General features: G+C 37.3%; 1 protein-coding gene across 1 annotated transcript; it reads right to left on the bottom strand.

Annotated features, from left to right (window-relative positions):
- Window positions 1-1,398: 1,398 nt before the first annotated feature.
- On the bottom strand, window positions 1,399-20,438 carry LOC139693481 (solute carrier family 35 member G1-like). Its single transcript, XM_071591658.1, has 6 exons — window positions 20,336-20,438; window positions 19,310-19,571; window positions 13,845-14,262; window positions 10,651-10,870; window positions 9,305-9,549; window positions 1,399-6,580 (listed from the first exon to the last, which is right to left on the bottom strand). The coding sequence occupies exons 2-6, from the start codon at window positions 19,528-19,530 to the stop codon at window positions 6,428-6,430; spliced, it is 1,257 nt and encodes a 418-aa protein (XP_071447759.1). The 5' UTR covers window positions 19,531-19,571; window positions 20,336-20,438; the 3' UTR covers window positions 1,399-6,427.
- Between the last annotated feature and the right edge of the window lie 176 nt (window positions 20,439-20,614).

Below are 20,614 nucleotides of genomic sequence, written 5' to 3'. Positions count from 1 at the left end.
TAAAAGCAGGATGAATATATTAGGTGGTCAGCAATATAAAACACAGAAGAGGAAGGAAATGAGAATTGAAAAGATGGTGGGTGATTTGGGTGTACCGTCAATGGCCTGCCACCGTTGACAGTGCTGAATGGGTCATGAGTCAAGTATTATCCCACAGACGAGTTGGTCAATGACTGGTTCAAATGGCAATTAATTCTAATCTGCCTCAAGCAAAGCCAAGATGAAGTCAAGGCAATACAATTACCAGATTCAACTGATGTACCAAGAGGATAAACCACCACTTTCACCAGTGATTAAGGCTGTGTCAAGAATTTCAGGGGTATTATTTCCAAATGCCAGGCTATCATATCAAACTGTCCCACATTTAAATAGATGTCAGTTTGTTCAAATGAAAAAATGGTTTTACAATAGACTAGACTATAAAAAATAAAAATATATAATAAAATGCATTTGGTATTCATAATATCATTTTGACTTTCCATTCATGCTTGAAATATTCACTTCCTAATTCCTTAATTTCCTTTGTCCTTTTTCCCCGTTCTCTATGACATGCACACAATCTCTTCGAGTGTCCCTCTGACCTTTTTCAAAATTCAACTTAAAAATTTCAGAAGAAATTTTTAATGTTTCTTTACTTCTTTGTGAAAATGGCATTCATCCCAGCTGCAATAATTGTCTATCTTAAAAGGACTTGGATAATGATGTGTAACCTTATGGGTTTGGAGACTCATGGCAAAGTTACTGATCAAACTTTGTTCTTTCACATTATCAACTACAGAAGAGATTGTCTCCAACTATAACTGATGGTTTCCGGCGTAAATTTATGGAATCGACCCAAAATGGATAGGATAAAAAATAGTAACTTTGTCATTTCACAGAAAATTTATTACGATACGACCCGGGTTTCGACGTTCAAGTAGAAATGAAGATGAAGTTGAACGTCGAAACCCAGGTCGTGAAGTTTCAGTGGAATCACAAAGTTACCATTTTTTTCATATGAAACGCCTCCAACTACAAAAAATTAGTTTCATTTATTCCCGCATTTAACCATAGAACATGTAAATCATTCTTTATTCCATTCATAAGTTCACATCATTGCTTCAATTCCCCAATTATTAAGATTTTTAAAGAACTTAACAATATTTACATGAGGATTGGTACTTCTGATAAAAAGAGTAGTAGTAGTAGTAGTTTTGAGGGGAGGCGACCGACAGCTAAGGTCATTTGCGCCATAGGGGATGGACAGGAAAGGATGAAGGGTGGAGAGAAACCCGGCGTCGGCATTAGCCTACTCTTTACGAAAGGCGCCAAGGGGTCCGCAGTTTAACGTCCCATCCGACGGACGGCGTACTCACTCAAAGTGCCCTCCACAAAGCACCTCAAGTAGGGATCTTGATAAAAAGAGGGTTCATTCATTATATTATTAAGAGTTACTGCTCATATCGTAAACCTTGAGACTTCATTATTTTTTACTTTCCTTAGATTCAAGATATGTCATAAACTGTCTTGACCCCAAATTGTGTCTGCCTTGACAAACATATATTGTCTTTCCTCATTCAAATTAATCTTCATTTTAATTGAATCCTTATTATACATTCCTTGTGTTTGCTTTTCTTCTCTTTACCAATTTCTGCAAGGTCATTTTGTGTGTTTTCTCAATTGTTAAAAGGTTTTCCCTTCCATGAAAAACATGTAAACAAAAAAAATCAAATAAATAAATAAAATGTGCATTCATTGGCATATTCAGCCTTCTCAACATGAATTGGCATCACAATAGATAGCGGCTGCCCACACTTATGCAAGATAACATCGACATCCCGTTGTAAATAGAAAATCTGAATATCTGCATCATCGACCACTCTTGTTGCAATTCCCAAACAAATGACGACCCTGCCTCTCTTTGCATTGTAAACTCAGGCACACTCTTTGCGTACACCAGAGAGAGTGATTCTCTGTCACAGTCAATTAGATATGAAATGTTTTTATCATCTGGCCTTATTTAAGCTTTTGTTTCTATAGCTTTTCAGTTCTGACTGGGACCTTCAATCTATAGGACAGAGTGAAGGCTGGCAAAGTGAGGAATGGGTGGATTTAGGGCCTGGCTAGACACTTGAGTCATTCTGAACCAGACATTAAATTATTCTAAATGCTGATTATCCCCATCCCTATTATAAGCCTCCAACCCTCTTCCTGGTGAACCCTTTTCAGTTTACGTGCCCATGTGGATATATCCATTCCTCAAAGGCCCCTTCGCATCACACTCACTGCTAATGGGCCATGAAGTATCATGCCGTGGATGGCTGTGGTAACCGTATCCCTACATCGACTAATGCCAGGATTGAAATCTATTCTTCATTCAAAAGACTACTGCACCCTCCCAATAATCCAGATTAACCACCGTATAAGACTCATGATATCCCAATTCCATGAATTAACTCATTACATTAGCCCTGAGACTCAATGGGAAATTCTAATTCCTCCAAAAAAAATGGAATATACATTAATTAAGGGGTATATTAGGGTTAACCCTTTGCAGGCAATGCTTAAGATTCAACTTTGGAAGCATTTCAATTAAAAGTGATCTATTTACACCAGCAGAATGTCAAGCACCATTTTTCTGCCAAAACGTTAAAATTAGGAGATGAATCCTGGCAACATGAGAGAGCTATTGATATATAATATCTCACGGTAACATTTTATCACTTATATGCTAATAAAAATTAAATAAAAAATTAAAAATACAATCACAATAAAAAATAGGAGAGTATAGTCTTTGGTACATGATCACATGATTCATCGAATACTGCGGTAGAGCAGTTGAGCTTCAACAGGTCTAAAGTGATTGGAAGTCAGCATCAAGTGGTCAAAGTCTCAAGTCAAATACCGTAACTTTCCATATGCATTACATATTATTTTAATGAAAATTTATCAAAAAGCTATCACGCATATTATACATTCTGATTAGCAGGTGGTATTTTACCTTAAGGTAATAGTATATCTCCTCATGTACACTCTAAGCAATTGATGTCATGCATTTTATTGCACTTAAGTTATATGCATTTACAAAAAGTAAAAATAAAAATTGTATGATTTATATAATAAAATCTCATTATTTCAATTCTGCTTTGTCATAAATAACCCCCATTATATTCTTCTAAGTCATACTCACAGGAAGGTGCATATTTCCTTTTAAGTGTAAGTTATTTGAAATAACAACCAGGAAATTCTATGGTTTGACATGGTCCTGCGGTACAAAAACGGTTCACCTAGAAGTCGTTTAAGCATTAATTGTTGGAAACCTTTTATGAACTATCTCTTTGCCTGAATAATTCTGATGAATTTACCACTCATTCATCATGGCTGATGTGGTGAGCATAAGCTCATAAGGTGGAAATAGAAAGCTCCAGAACTTTGGCACTCGTGTGGAACTGAAGGCATAACTTTACTGTTTGAAGTTTACACAGCTAACTTATACTATATTATACAATGCTTAATCATCTTTCATTATGCTATATAACATACCTGTTTCAAAATTTAACTATTCAAACATAACTTTAATGATGGCAGGATTTGTTAGTGAATGCAAGTTACTCTATCCAAAGTGGATTGGTGGTTGAAAGAAGAGTTACAGTTACCTACTAGCTGGAGGAAAAGACAAAGCAAACAGGGAAGAGGAAGCCTCTATACAGAGACACAGAAGGAAGAATTGGTGGTTACACTTGTCCAATAAATAAAAGGAATTCTATCCAAAATGTCACATTCCAATGTTTTTCTCGAGATCCTGTAACCAACACACAGTTCCCCAAGCGGGTTGACAATCGAACACTGGTGCCAGAAATCTTTTTAAGATGGATACCCAGGCAAACCTTTATCTAGCAAAGAGGATGGAATGAAAAGTGCTGTATTGAGCCTTCCCATACCCACTGACCCTTTATATCAATGAATGCTAAATGATTCAGCACACCATTTCTCATCCCAGCCAAACCAATCACTCAAAAACATGTTGTCGAGGCCGATTGGGCAAGTTTGGTGATGACAGAGGAAGTAAATAAGACAAGGTGACACAAATCAATAAGTTTCTAAAAACACCACTACACACATTTCTTAAGATTAAATTGGCAAATGATAAGAATGATGAAGTGCAGAAGGTCCTTTGTACCTATAACATAAGGATACAATCCTCAGAATGCATAACATATGCAGAAACATAAGAGGATATGTTCACCACAATGAGTATGCTGCGTGAGGAAAGAGGGAGGCAAGAGACCGATTGAGTGGCAAGGGTGAAAACGACAAAGTGTTTGTTATTGCGCACAGTGATAAGAGCATTTACACATCACGCATGTGAAAACATGGGTGCATCTTATAACGGGTGTGCACCATAATTGGTAAATTACAGTGGTCACATATTGGAAGTTGCCCATGTTGCATCACACTTAAAGTGGGAGGTGTGACGTGGGGAGGGAGGAGTAATGGCTGCTTGTAAAACATCCATATGTGACGTTGCAAACTGAAGAAATCAATTAAACAAGATAATTCTAGTGTACAGGTAAGTATTGAACAATATCAGACATTCAAATATGAATAATCCTGAAGAGTAAAAGAGTAGGGCGCTGAAACCAGGGGGCAATGGATTGAAAATTCACAAAAATGTGATATGGAGGGAGGGGGATAAGAAAGGACTAAGAAAAAGGATGGAAAAACATGTATAGAACTTCACACCGATATTTTTGCACAAAAAAATTGATGTTCAGAAGCATGACCGCTCTTCAACTTTAAAAAAAAAATGAAGATTTCAATACTGTGAACATAACAGAAGTGCCAAACAGGAGTGCGATTAATGCATTAAAATTATCATGGATGAACAAAAGCTTTGCCTTTCAATAAAAAATAAAATATAATACTGGAAGTTATTGCCAAGTCCTTTGCATCCCGAATCTATGCAGTCAAATGACTTCCCAAGTCCATCACACACTTAACAATATACTTGAAGATTGAAATAGTTAAATATATTGCTAGTGCACATGGTAAATCAATCCAAAGTCCACAGCCTCGACATGTAATCCACGTACAAAAACTGCATCTTCAATGGCGAGTTTATTAATCAAAAAGTTTTCGAATTAGGGAACAATTTTGCTGATTCTTAAAGTTAGTTGCATAACCAGAACCGAGCCACAGATTGCATTTGGACCCCACTTCAACAATGGTTCAACGAATGTAACCTTATGGTGGACCTCGATCAAAGAGGTTTTCAAATTCTGAGTTCTCAATGATAAACCAACCACTGTTCGAAAGGGTTAACGTGCTGACAATTTCAGCCCATTTACCCTTTCTGAACCGCAATATTAATGCATAACGAATCCCTTCTTACTGTTTTGCTGGAGATGAAAATCTCTGTCATTATATGATGGTGAAATTACATCAATCACATTATGTCACAGTTAAAATGACAATGAAATCGGAACAAGAAAAACCTCTCGTTCAGAAACATTAAAGTACAACAATGAATAAGAAATGACCACATCATGGCACTGTTACCAGGAATGTACCAATAGAATTCCATGGTATATTCACCATATATATGCACGTTTTTCTATCAAATTATACCATCAAAGAGACCAATAACTTAATGCCAAAAAACGACAAAATGAGGAAATCAAAAGATATCACTTTAAGTGTACATGTAAAGAAACTTTAGCAGGACACAATGAGCAATGAATTATTTCTTAAAACACATAAAGAAAAATGTAATTTTTGCTTGAATTCCACAATCTCAGAAATGAAAGCCATCTCAATAATTTCTACTCCATGCAGAACTAATCGATTGGGAATTAAACCTGGGCAGGTGCGAAAAAGATCTGATTTGCCCGAGAGCTATCACTTAAACCTTCACCTATTATTTGTATCATACTCTTCTGAAATTATTCATTAGAGTGACTGGCTGCAATATATAATTACACATCCCTCAAAAGCTTTTTACAATCACGCTTCACATATTACTCATTAAATGGGAAAACACACGAAACAGTTATTACAACCAATTCATTACGCAATCCGAAAGAAAGACGTATGTAACCTGAGAATGGTCCTCAGGTTTCCTTAGGCCTGATAGGCATGCGCACAGTGCAATCATTTATCACAACAGCCTTATACATGGCATGAACAATGACAGAATGGATATGTAAAACCAATTTCATCATTAGAAGTGTAACTTATGGATGTAAACTACCCCCAGAGTTTACAAATTCCATTAACAGGTATTGAAACATGGAATTCAGGGCATTAAAATCCTAAATGTGGCAGGTTATTTATATGAGTAATAAGATACTTGAAAGTTGCTACTGCTATCGAATGTTAGCAGATAAGAAATGCAAACTTGATTAAAAGACTCGTGGTGACGGCAGGGTGACTAGTTGATGAAGAATGTTCATTGTGCGAGAAACCATAGGGTACTGCGGAGGGGGGACCCCTCAGGAAGGGCAAGGGCCCACTTACGGAGGCCCGTGAGGACGACAGACGATGTCACAAGCACAGCCCCGGATATACTGTAGCGGTTGGGGACCTCACGAAAAAAGGCTACCTGCGGCAGAACATGAGACACATTGGTTAAAAACGAAATACCAATCAGAAAGCAAACACTGGCTTGGATTCGTATGTCTCTGCTTAAATAATTTGAAGGAGTACCATAAACTTTAAAGAAGTGACCAGAATTAAGGGGAAACAATTGATGGAATCTGATTGGCCAGTAAAAATCTAGTGAAAAACTGCCAAATTAAACCCAAAACCTTAACATGAACATGATTAAACAAAACAGTTTTAGGTCTAAATATGTGGAATTCCTTCATGATGAGGGTAAAAAAGAAACTTTACACTTCCGCAATAAAAATTTTAATATTTCACGCCCCTGGTATCAATACTGCACATCATCATCAGGTGATATTGATGTGCAGCATCGAAACCATGGTCGTGAAACATTAAATCTTTATTGCGAAGTGTAAAGTTTCTTTTTAACCCTCATCATGAAGATGATTTATGACCAGGCAAGTTATTCAGAACTAGAATTTCATCAATACACCAAATGTAGTTAGAATGCTTCTCTTTTGGACCATAAACTAACATCATAAATCACAAAGGGATATACCATTCAACCCTTTCTCCTCTCACAGCCTTTTAAACAAGAGGTTAAATGATCCATCAAAAGACAACCATTGTTGGTCACTTATGCCTCTTCTTTCTAAGAAGGCCAAAAATATATGGCCTGCCTAGTTATGTCAAGGTCAATCCTCGAGACTTAATAAAAAACCTGCTCCATTTTACCAGTGTTCACCTTAAATAAATCATGCATATTTCATCGAAAATAAATGAAGCATAACTGCAAACAATTACGAAAAAATCCTTTTCAATGCCTCCCAGTTTGGTCTTTGACATTTTTTAAAAATATTTCTTAGTTCCTAAGTGACCTTATCCATTTAAAAAAAATTAGGGAAAGAAGGAATGTGATATGGTGCAACAAATAAAAACACAATTATATAATGAAGAAATTTCTCCATGAAAAATATAAGCCAGAATAACAGTTAAACAGTAGATGAGGTCAATAAAGTTATAGTTGTGCACAAAGAAAATTACTTACCACCTAATTGTACATCACTTGGGGTGAGTATTTAAACTTTAGAATCTAGCAAGTTTCAATTGCTAATTCTTAAATATTAAAGGAAATCACATGATTATGACAAGTCTCTATAGAAAAAAATAACTTTTACAGAACTGCTAAGCCCTTGGACCTCATGGGTCCTAATTAGTGATCAATTCACTTGAAAACCACTCAGGTCTGAATCATTAGGTGCATTTTGAAGGGGATTCTTCAAGTGCCACATTCTTCAACTAGTGGCTTACAACTGCAATCATAAATAAATTATTACAAGACCAACTCATTGGTGAGTGGCCAATGGAATTTTTTAAATGCATAAATTTTCAGAGCTAGGCAAGTATAAGCTTGCCATGTAAAAATATTACAGCTACAATTTATTGTGACAGCCAAAACATTGGTCTCTTTAAATAAAATATGACACAAATTAGCCGATTCCAAGAAAATGGGAACACACACAGTTGATATTTCCTGTCATAAATCAAATGCACCACAAAGTATATTTGTTGATTAAGAACATCCAGATTATGATGCTCTTTTGATTTATAGTTGGAAGATTGCAGTGATAAATGCAGTTAGTGATAAATGCAGTGATTTCCCTTTAGGAAATAAAATAGCTGCAGATTTACTTCTTACACAGCAACAAAATCCACTTCAAGCACAAGCAAAATGAAACATGACTTCCATTGAGCTCTTTACAAATAGTAAAACCTTAACACTTCAATCTTCATTAATTCAAAATGTCATGGAATACAAATAAAAGATTAGTTGTAGGCCAAAAGCATAGATCTTTGCAAGCTTTCTAGGGTGGTTAATTTGAAATGTGTCTACAATGAACTTTGAAACCATGATTTAGTTACACAACTTGCTTTTTTGTCCCTCATTTCAAATATATTTTCCCGAAAAATTTGCTTATCATTTAGTGATTATATATTTGCAATCAACCATGCAAAGATGTGATAACAGTACCAAATCAACAGAGGGTCACCCTCTGTCAGTAATGATAAAAGTCTTGCTGTAGTGAATAAGGTAATGAAAAAATTAGTGTACATATATATATTTTGAGCAAATCATAGCTGAAGTTTAGATTTATAGTTTCAAATATTGGTGGGTAGACTTGAAAGAATTCAATGTGATATATTGCTGGGAATGATTTCATTGTATTCATTAACCTATAACATGGAAAATTCATTTTATCAGGCTTAAATTTTACATCTTAAGGTTTTGTTGCATGGTTACTGCTCATGCTCCATATTTATGTGAATGAAAAACATTGCTAATTAATGTGAATGAAAAAACACCAGCTAATATGAAAGCTTAAATGATCAATATACATACAATAAGTAAATGCTACCACTTTTGAAAATGAAATACGTGGGACGTTCAATAACTCCTGACAAAATCCAAGAGATGGTGCTCACACTATCGCAAGAGGTGCACTTTTACTAAGCCTAATCTCTGAGCAAAGTTCCTAATTGAAAGGCCCCTGAGTTGACAAGGATAAGTAAAGATAAACGTACCAATTTGAATGGCTTAAGTTTTAAACATTTGCAATCAACTAAAGGTTGACAAATTACGCATTAGTGATGCATTCATGCCCATAATAGTGCAAAATTTATTAAATGTGGTAAGAAATAACGAATGGGGTTGATGGCATACCTGCCAAATGAAGGCAAAGACAATGTCAGCAGAGCGAGCAATCGCCACGGGGCCAGCCTGCTCAATCTGAAGGGCGACAGTGAGTAAGATCTGCCCGCCAAAAGAGAACGCGGCCAAGGCCACAACCAGAAGCCGGTCCCAACCACAGCGAGGGATGCACAGCTCCCCTAACAGCCAACTTGTGCCAATGGTCTGGACCAAGGCAAACGTTCCAAAATTTGCCATTATAACAGAGAAATGAAGACCTAAAAATGCAGAAACAAGACACGAATGAATAAATGAACATCCATTTTCATCGAGAGCATCTGCTATTTTTTAATAGTTTAAACAAAAATATACTTCCATTAAACTTGCACATGTCCAAAAAGCAACTGCAGAGCAGAATTGAATAAATATGATTTTCATCAAATGAGCATTTCAGGGAACAGGGAGACCAATTGAGCAAGGGTTTTAAATTCAAAGTTATTCATGGCTCTCTCTCATCAAAACTCACTGTTGTTCAAGATTTGTTCATTGACGTGGTGATAATGGCAACAAAGGGCAACGAAGTCACTTTCATCCCAAAAAGTAATTTTTATTCTGATTTCACCAGCTGGATTGGTCATGAGGAGAACACATTAGTCTGCCAGCTCAGTGGTCATGGGTTCTACTCCTGTCTCAGCGTGGGCGTTAAATCAACTCTGGTGGTTTGAATGTGTGGCAGGGGTTGACTCCACACCTTGCATGTGCTACTATACTACTAAATATAACGTGACAAAGAAAAAATTTTCAGCCAAATTTTTCACAAAGAGAAGTCTACTGGCCAAGGTAGATCCACTAAGCACGGATACATTTCTGATTCCCAAACTAAAATGACATTTTAAAAAATTCTCTAAAACCTTCATTGCACTGGACCACTCTTCAAATCCATATATATTCTCTACCAGCCCATTCCAAACAACATGCACATTTTTTCCTCCCCTACCTTGCCCACCCAATATTCTCCCCTCTATTTATCAAACAGTCTTCAATATCCTATTATCTCCCAATATGCCCTGTAACCCAACCGTCAGCCTCCTTTCAACTTCTTTTAAAAAATCTTCTCTTTTTACCTTTTAATCATGCCTAGAACTTCTTTTCCTTCCTTTCTGTCCATTCAACTGTCTCACGTCCTCCTTCACAACGACATCTCAAATGGCCAAAAGTCCACACCTAACAACCATATTGCCTCAATGACCGAGATCCAAAGCCATACAAAACAATTTCCAAAATCAAACTTTTCACCAATCCTTTCTTAATGTACGTCATGAAACTAAAAGAAATAAAAGCAGGGAATACATATCCAATCCCAAAGGAAATATGCTTACCTTTAAGTGCACGTAGGAGTACATATGCGTTAGCACCGAAGAGGGTGGCAGCGAAGGCTGCAGCTGCACCCCAAGCAGTGTGGTCATTCGTGGGATCACCCTCAGCATGAGCACCCAGGGGGGGCTCCTCCGAGCCAAAGAGGAAGGGCGGCCGCGTGATGAGGGCAACGCCGACCAGGGTTAGGCATATGGTGAAGGCATGGAACAAACCACAAGGCTCCTGTCGGGGTCAAATAAGGGAAAGCATAACATCTCTCAACTTCAGGACTTTTTAAACACTCCTCCCAGAGCAAAGGGGGGGAGGGGCGCCATTTCAGGGAAGTTGCTTAGCCACCCCCAAGTAATGAACCAAAATGCTTACAGTCCAAGAAACTGCGGGAGATGCCGCAACAGTAACTTTTAACGGAGTCATCTGCTAATATGCATTTCAATGCAACAATTTCAGAGTGTAAAAAATCATTTACCTTGACCGGGATCCGAACCCAGAGCCCCCAATATTTCAGTGTTTAAGAGGACAGCTCGATAGCTTAACTAGCTATAGCACTTGGCCAAACATCGAGGTATCCGGGTTCGAATCACGGTCAAGGTGAAAGATTTTTTAAACTCTGAAATTGTTGTAATCAAATGATAATAAAAAAATGGTGACCTTCGTTTATGGGAACATATATGAGATATGAGTGGCCATATCCATTACTTAAAATGGGTACCATAAAAAAAAGTTTCAACCAATAATGGTGAATAAACCATGAACACAGCAATTAAAATGAAAGTCGGTTTGGTAGGTGTCGGTAAAGTACAAGCAGCATTAAGCCCGACGGCATGTGAACTTCACACATTAGGGTATGGGGGCCAGTTCCTCACCCTGTGCTGGTTATTGTTTCCCAGGAAGATCTGGTAAGGATATATAAAGATATCACACAGCTTGGGAGGAGTTGAGGATGCTCAGAGAGGCTTGTCCGGGAATCGAACCCAGGCCCTCCAGTCAGTAGTCCAACAATCTATCCCTGGGCTATCACGACCCAAATGGTGTATATAGCATCTTTAAATTATACCGCAATTGATTTTTATGAATTTAGTGTTACCTTCAAATGTGAATTGTACACCAATATTTTACGGTATTTGCAAATGAATCTTTCAATACCTCATAAACCCTTTATATATGCATGTTAACTTAGGTACCTATTTGTTTTTTTCGTTAACTTTATGCTTACCAAGAATACAACCAAAATACATGTAATAATTTCAGATTTAGAGGCTCCTTCTAGAAATGAGACATTAAGATACATGCTAGACTAGGTTCAAACCTGTGTAACTATACACACAGGTTCATACTTTACACACATTCACAAATTTGAAATAAATAATTGGTGGTATACTGAGCTTAAGGTGGACTTTGGATGGACACAGACTGATCATCGCAAATTTCCTATCTCCTTCCAAAAAGACACAGCCTAACACCAGACAATACGGGCATCAAACTGCTCTTCAATTCTCCCTTCAATCTGTCCATGCCTATCCTTTTCCTTCCCCAAAATCAGCTGCCTAACATTCTTCCTATACACACTCTATAACACTCTTCAACATTCAATCCCCAATGTAAATGGTGCTGTATTCATCTTTACTGCCAACCATTCCCTCTCCTCCCTTCCACCTAGCATAGCACTTTCTCATTAGAATTCCATTCTGAACATTTCATCTCTTCCATCCACCTCTCCACACACACACACACAATTCAAACCATGCCCAATTGCCTTGCTTCCAAAACTATGTTCCTTGTCTTACTCACAAGACTATGTGTCTGCACCATACAAAACCACGTCCCATATCAAAATTTTCACTCATCTTTTCTTAACATCCTTACTCAACATCTCTGTCATTAACTCCCTCATCCTCCAGCCGAAATAGATACAGAACCAACTATCATCCAGAAGCACCAGGGAATTCAAACAAAAGAGAAGTAAACTCTCACTTGAAAGTAAATACATATGATGCAATAAGAATACATTCAACAGATTCAGGCAAGATGTAGTGGAAGTTTGTCATTATGAGAAAAACAAAATTGGTATTTTTCCACGTATTTGTGGAAAAGTGCTAATTTGGTTCTTCTCATAATGCAATAAAAAATCAAATTGCTGCATGGGATTGTCAACTATGAAAGTGGTGATGAATTGGAAACATTTAAGGGTTTGTACATCCACCACAGTAACATGGGAAACCAATGGCATGGTATTTCCATTGGCTTCCTCAAAGATGCAATTAATTTGACATCATCACTCAAATAGCTGTTCCAGTTGGATCATCATCCTCTGGAATTCAACCTTTCTGGCTGCCTGATGGAGGAACAGACAATACTAGAAAACAGATGGAAATGAATACTAAAAAAGGAGTGTAGGGTGTGGTAGGCGAAGATTGTTTCGAGCAATTTGAAGAAGGCAGGAGAAGTGTAGATAGTAGACGTTAGGGGCATTGAGATGTTATAGGTTGTGACAAATGGGAGAATGATGGATGAAGCAGAGGAAGGACCACAACAGGCATGTTGGACTGCACAACATGAGCTGGAAAATATATGAAAAGAAATAACAGCTTAGTGCATTACAAGCAGTTTTGGGTATTTAAAGTTGTAATATATGTATTCCTAATACGTATAACCACAATAATGTGGGATAGCATTTTTGATTTGCCAGAAATACACCCCTGATTGGTAGGAGAACAGTTTGCTCTATTGAACTAACTAATCACTTCAAATTAACTAAAAAAGAAAGAACATTTGCAAACTAAAGCTAGAACAAACGTACAAAAAAATCCATGTCATTCAATTACTGAATACATTAGCTGATACATTAAGTATTGTTCATCATGCTGTTTCATGCTATACTGTGTTACATTGTATACGTATGTGTTTCAGCTAATTATTTTGCCTTAGGTCTGTATGTAGACCTACAGGGCCATTAAGTTCTATTCCCAGGACTCTGCTCTGCATATTTCTTGGGTTTTTACAGCAATTTATGGCTAGACTAGAAAACAGTTGAGTCAGCATTCCAACTGGAATGTTGACAAAAAACCGCGGCGAATCCAAACCAAATAACTCAGTAAAACCAGAGAAATATGCAAAACTCATCAGGTCTACACTACAGAAACCTTCCAAATTACAATACCATCCGTAAACTAATGGTTTCACTGCAGAACACACCTACCTTCAAAAACACACGTGCAAAGATTGAGACAAACACTGGCACACTGAAGACTACAACAGATGCATCGGCCAGCGGCATGTGCCGGAAAGCATAGAAGCTGAGCATGAGGCCTGTGGTGCCAGCAAAGGAGCGGGCGAGGAGGGTGAGGCGGGAGCCCTTGGGGAAGGGCTGCTCATGCCGCGCCACGAGAATGGGGATGGCCGGGAGGAGGACGCCCACAAAACGGCACGCGGCCAGCTCCATGGGTGGCACGGACACCAACCCCTTCACGATGACCGAGCAGAGGGAGAAGAAGAGCGAGGATGCCGTGGCAAGGAGGAGCCCCAGGTAGGGGGGCGGCTTGCATCCCCGTAACCGCCCACCAGCATTCGTGCAACACCAGAGGGTTCTACTCTTACTCGGTCGTCTGCCATGGCCCCTGTACCGCAAGTAAATTATACCACAATCAAACATTTTCCACAAACACATGATGCAATCAATTGCAGGAACTTATTTATTTGAAGTTGAAGGTATCTCAACATAGGAGCACCTTCAATTGATCTTTTTTTGCTAAATAAGGGATCCGTCCACTTCTTTTATATCCCTCAACTAAATGATCCATTTATACCTAATAATGAATGAACAGAAGGAATTGTTTGTCTTTCAAACAACATTGGTGACAGAGATGGAACTGTGGAGATATTTGAATATAATTCATTTACTCACATATACACGCAATGAAACCAATGCAGCAAAACTGTGAAGCCACTTTGTCATGCACCTCTGCAGTATTTAAACACATTTTTAAGTTTGAAAAATGTAGATTCATTTAAATTAGACTAGGTTTTCTATGTACCCAGGCACATGCAGGCACAGATCATGCACTGCTGACTTCTAAGCCCTGCCCAATACAAATGTCAATACCCTTAAACTCAATATTATACATTATATTAGTTCGTTTTTTTAGCTATGCATACTTTCCACCTTCTTTGTTCCCTCCAAAAAGCATATTATTTCTCTTCCTTTTCTCTCCTTACTCTTTTTCGTTTCACCTAACATCTTCCCCTCTACGAGAGCCTTCAGCATTCCACTACCAATCAACATCCTCTGCCTTCATTTTTCCCACTCATCTTCAATTACACCCGAGTCTGGCCGGAAGACTTTGAGAGATCAGTTTTAGTTCCTATTCTGAAAAAAGTAAAGGCTACATCATGTGAGGACTACAGGATATTAAGTTTGATTTCCCATGCAGCTAAAGTTGTTCCCAGGATCATCAACAAAAGGATAGAGAGGAGAGCAAATGATTACTTTGGGCATAATCAGTTTGAGTTTAGGAAGGGGAGAGGTACGCGTGATGCCATTGCAGTAATAAGATTATTAATCGAGAGGAATATAGAATACAACCAGGAGGTATTTGCCTGTTTCATGGATTTTGAAAAGGTGTTTGACAGAGTGAATTGGGAGAAACTAATGATTACCTGTATATTGCAGGAAATAGGAATAGATTGGAGGGAAAGGAGGCTAATCCGCAACCTGTACATGTCTCAGACTGCTCAGGTGCGAGTGGGGAACGGGGAGTCCGGTTGGGCAGTGTTAGGAAGAGGTGTAAGGCAGGGTTGCCCATTGTCAACGGTGCTGTTCAACGTATATGCAGAGGAAATGATTAAAAAGACATAAGAAGAATTGGAGGTAGAAATGAAAGTCGGAGGGGAATCTGTAAAATCAGTTAGGTTTGCTGATGACCAAGCTTTAGATTGTCAGTCAGCCAAGGGGTTGCAAGCATTGCTGAGTGAATTGGAAATTCAGTGCGATAGATATGGGATGGGAATCAAAACACCTTCTAATGAAGTGCTATTATTCATTGAATGAATTTTTAAATGATAAAACAGTTGTATCGCTTTTTTAATTACATATTTTAATGCAGTTACTCTTTTTTACGCATGTTCATAGAGTCAAAATTTACACGTCTTTTGTACTTGCCTTCATGCTTGACCACTCCCATACCTAAAGGATATGTATGGTCAGTGAACAATAAAAATTTTGTTATTATTATGCATCAAAGAGTTTAATAGGTGGTCCATTTATAAATTCAGCAAATAATTCAAAATTCAACCCAATAAGTACTTAGAAGGCCTTATCAAAAAGATAAAGAAACTGAGCTGGTTAAGAATGTGACATAAATGAAAGAGCTCCGTTTCAGTTTGACAGAAAATTAAGTTAGATGTTATGCAGTTAAAATTGCATCTTTCTGACTCAACAACAATCCTGTTTGAGCAGAGACTGATAGAGATTTTTCAACAAACAACATAGTTTTAAGATTATGGCAACTGCAAAATCTACCATACAACTAAGCAACTGTCGCTACACAGCCAAAACTGAATCCTTTCTAAAATTTACTGGAAAATCATTTTCTTTAAGGGTTCAAGAACAATACAAGTCATTATCAGAGCTTAGAAATGCATTCAGATGCAATCAGTAATGGATAAGGAGGAAACAGAACTTATTCGTTGGCTGTAAATGAATCAGTACAGGGTTCCATGATTATTCTTGGTTAGAGGAGTAATAACCATGGATGGCATGAAGGAGAATGAACCACCTTTAAGCAGAGAGACAGTATCTAACAATTGGCTTTGGATTGATTCAGAAATCATTTTAGATTTCCTTACACTTTGATAAATACATTCATTTCAATCACATTTTTTCCAATCCTTCTTCCCCACCCTAAAATACACTTTCACGAGTGAAAAAATGTTTTGACAATTGATATGATATTTAAATCCCTTTCTCTCTCTCTCTCTATCCACCACCACAGCTGGGCCACTTCTAGTTGAAACAATAAATGAGTCATAGACTTGTTAATTTAAGAGCTCTTCAACTCCCAAGACCATGCACTGCACTGCAATGTTTACTCCTTTCCCTTTCTTCCCTCTCCCTTCCTATTTGCCCTTCCAACAATCCCTCACTATCTCTTACCAATACGTGGCCCAGTCACCACCAACTTTTCAATGAAGAACGGAAGTCACAAAACATTCTAGAATGACCAAATGCCCACGCGTAACCCTCTATACGTGCCTCTGTTTTTTTTTGTGTTGGCCACAACTGGGACACATTTGAAATACTCTTGGAAATAACATTTTTTGAGTTTCAGCTCAAAAAAACACACAGACTTACACATAATATAAATGAATTTAATCAGAAAATATTTTCTTCTCGCAAGCATTAATACATAAGTACAATTAAACCACAGCAATACACAGAAAGACCATCGAAGGCTCTGTGAGGGATGGTCATGGGGGAGGGGAGGGGTAGACATTCCTAATTACAATACTGGATGATTCAATGAGGCTCTCAGAGAAAATTATTAACCTGAGGAAACGCATAAAATTTACAAGTTACAAGTGGCAAAATGTGCAGCAGAAACCTTAAGTAATCTTTTTCTCTGGTGAAATTTAAATAATTCTTTCTACCATACATAAGTTTTTGAAAATTTTACAGCTAGCTTTGATTTCAATCAAATATGAACTATTTTCAATGATTTTGAAAGAATTTCATAAAATTTTCCAAGAAATTTCATGAAATTCTTTGACTGCTTACTAATTTTTTTAATGAACTCAATTACATTTAAGAATTTACCAGTTACTCTGTGTTTTCCTTGCTTCTGAGTTGTTTTGAAATGTTGCACAGCCATTCAACACTGAACTGAGTGTCAATGTAAGAAAAAATAACCTGTCCAAATAATTAGCTCAATTGAACAACCTTTTAGGGGTCACTTATGGGATTCAAAGTTGCCCGTGAAACACGCTGCAGGTTTCCTCTGCATTCCTAGGCTTATGAAAGAATCATTCCATGAAAATGCAAATGCAGTGTGTGGGTGCAAGAGCATTGTTCTTGTGGTGCCTCATGGCAAAAATGTCCACAGATGTAATAATTAAAGGGAAATACTTCGTGCAGATTTTGAGAAGTAAAATGAGTCTAAGATGACCTGTATCAGCAAATAACTTTGGAGGGCACTCTCCAATATGTCCTTAGAATCCAATTGTAAAAGACAATTATTTATTTTCAACGATAAAATTCAAGGACAATGAATGTTTGGGCAAAGTTTCAAATTTGACAGCCCCGAATGAGGTACAATTAAAGCGTAATAATTAACCACAAAGATGTTTTGACGAGCATGTGCACAGATCACCCAATACTAAGCTCTACAGTACATAAACTTCATGCATCAACAGGGTTAACATAAGGAGAGCAAGTTCGACCTAACGTTCTACTATTCAATTTCCCCAGAATATCTTGAATCCAAAAGATCACAACACTGGAGCAAAGCTGGTGGGTGTCAGAATCATTGCTTGGATTTAAACACAGGCCCTTTGGGCAGTAAACATATACTCTATATTCCGACCTATTACATCCAAGGATAGCTGGTTCTATTAAATAAAAGCACATTTAAGTGCCAAGTCTAACTATCCAGTGGCATTAGAAATTAAGCAACAATGCCAAGGAGAATACCTAAGATCAGCTCGAATAGGTCTTGGGACATCAAGGCACAATTTAACTGGAACCAGCTGATGGTTGAGATAATAGCAGAGTGAGTTAGGATGCGATTTTGTCTCTGAAATACCTATTAATGACATTATGCAAGGTAACATGAAAAAATGACAAATAAAGAATAGCAAAACTCTTTCATTTGTTTAATAATCGAGATAAGGGTGATGCCAAGAGAGTCCCAATGAAAAACTGATAACAGCAAGGAGAAGTCGGTTACTCTAGGTAGTAAGTCACCAGACAGCCTATTCTATGAGTGGGTGTGTGTGATATGAAAGGAAATGATTTCTACATTCAGAGAGCTGGATTAATTTATCTAATGACGATTACACAAGTATTATTATTATAGGTATTCTACCAATTAAGGCTAGTTATGGATGGACACCACATAAACAATGAATGGCAAACGAATGCATTTTGTAATATTAATAGTAAAGGTATTCATTACACAGTAATATTTTTAAAATTTCCCGTCTTAAATTATAACACAACTTGTAGTTTTTGACAATGGTGAAATTCTTACAGCCTTGCATCTACCTCACCTTTAGAAAATTCTGAAAATATAGTAAAACAATCACCAATACGTAAAATATGTTTGCCTTCTAAACTATCAAACTGATGAAAGTCTTCAGATTAGCTGTTATTATTAGGGGACTCTCACAAGATGTGGGTATTTGCACCATTGGGGAAGAATAATAATTTGGAGGTGGGTAGACTTGGAGGGCAGGGGTATCTAGAGGAAGGATGGGAACAGAGGTAACATGTAAATTGGTCTTTATCCAAGTCCCAAAACTAAATGAGAAGATATCAAAGAATCCCACAGTTTAATTCCTTAATCAGCTAACACAAACAATTGAATGACCTTAGAGTGAGGTACAGACATAATATTTTAATTTGGTCATTAAAAATAACCAAATCTATGGGAATAAAGATTCAGCTCTTGCCTCCAATGAAGACTCCCCATCATATGCAGATTTCCCTCTTCCATCTGCAGATTACTTTTGCTGCTTCCTGCAGAATCACATAATGATACAGGACCCCCACTTACAGCTTTCAAACTACCACTTCTATTCGGTTCCATTACAAGCCGTTCCATTTCATATTCTTCTTCTTCTCCCCTACCGAGTGCTGCTGAACGCAGAGAGAGCAGTACACGTTCACCCATTCTTCTTTTCACATGCCTACATCAGTATCAACAAAAAAACCCTGCAAAAAGAAAATTAATTAATTGAACTCGTACATGGTTTAATTATCAAAATATTACATTAAAATTACTGCCAATGCGCATACTTTTGTAACTTCATGGTGAGGTTTCCAGTTTGTTGTCAGACCAGAAATCCGTTGAATATTTAAATTTTTAACTGTACGAATATTTCACTCTACAAATACTTAATTTTTATATACTTTTAATTCGTACAAGTTAATACTAATTGAGCACTTTTTTGTCATAGTCTGGTAGTAGATAAATAACTTCAATCCTAGGTTCACCATCAAACACTCATTTCTAATATTATCGCTAACTTGCTGGATGTATGAAATAATTATTACGCAACCATAACACCTTTATACAAGTAATATACTACTTCCTTTGCTTACGCCCAATAAACAAAGTGATAACTTTTCCAGACTATGTTAAACAACAAACAGCTGATTGAAAAAAATATAATTAACAAACGATGCAAAGGCAAAAGAATAAAGAACTTTTATCGATTACACCTCAAAGCGGAAGCTAAAAGCGCCATTGCATATTCATTGTGAAAATAATCTTGTCAAGGCTCTGCTATTACTGAAATAATCACTTGGGAGTAAATTAGAGAATGAAGTGCGATATTACTACGATCTACAAGATACCAAAGAGCGCAAATATGCCGTATATCGATCAATACGCGTTCTGCAGTTTTGTCCAAAATTCCCTCGTGCAAATCATTACGACTGTTTTTAATTATGAACAAAAAATGTGGAGCACTTACGACAAACTTTGCACAGAAGGAACATTTTGCTATTCTCCACTCATCATTTATCACTTCGAATGAATGTGTGGATGTTGTAATATTGCCGCTTGACGCTCATATGTTTTCGGAATTAGAACATCGCAATGCAAGTTCGGTGTTGCCCGCTGCAGACACGACCGTCGTTCGTCTTTTATGGACCAATTTATATTTTTTAAATAAAAAACTGCCATAAATCCCTGTTAACTTATTATCTGCATTCTGTAATGGATGTACATGCATGTATGAACGATTTCCAGC

The sequence above is a fragment of the Hetaerina americana genome, unplaced genomic scaffold, assembly GCF_022747635.1.
Source record: "Hetaerina americana unplaced genomic scaffold, ioHetAmer1.1.p SCAF_5, whole genome shotgun sequence".
In the NCBI taxonomy this organism is placed as follows: domain Eukaryota; kingdom Metazoa; phylum Arthropoda; class Insecta; order Odonata; family Calopterygidae; genus Hetaerina; species Hetaerina americana.
The sequence above is the reverse complement of the archived record's forward strand: the minus strand, read 5'-3'. Positions and strand labels throughout refer to the sequence as shown.

Excerpts from the sequence above, each read along its gene's own strand:
- LOC139693481 (XM_071591658.1), bottom strand. The coding sequence starts at position 19,530 with ATGGGTGAACGTGTACTGCTCTCTCTGCGTTCAGCAGCACTCGGTAGG. Across the intron at positions 10,871-13,844 it reads TTGCACGTGTGTTTTTGAAG|GAGCCTTGTGGTTTGTTCCA; the intron begins GTAGGTGTGTTC and ends TGACCCCGACAG. Across the intron at positions 9,550-10,650 it reads ACTCCTACGTGCACTTAAAG|GTCTTCATTTCTCTGTTATA; the intron begins GTAAGCATATTT and ends CTGCATTTTTAG.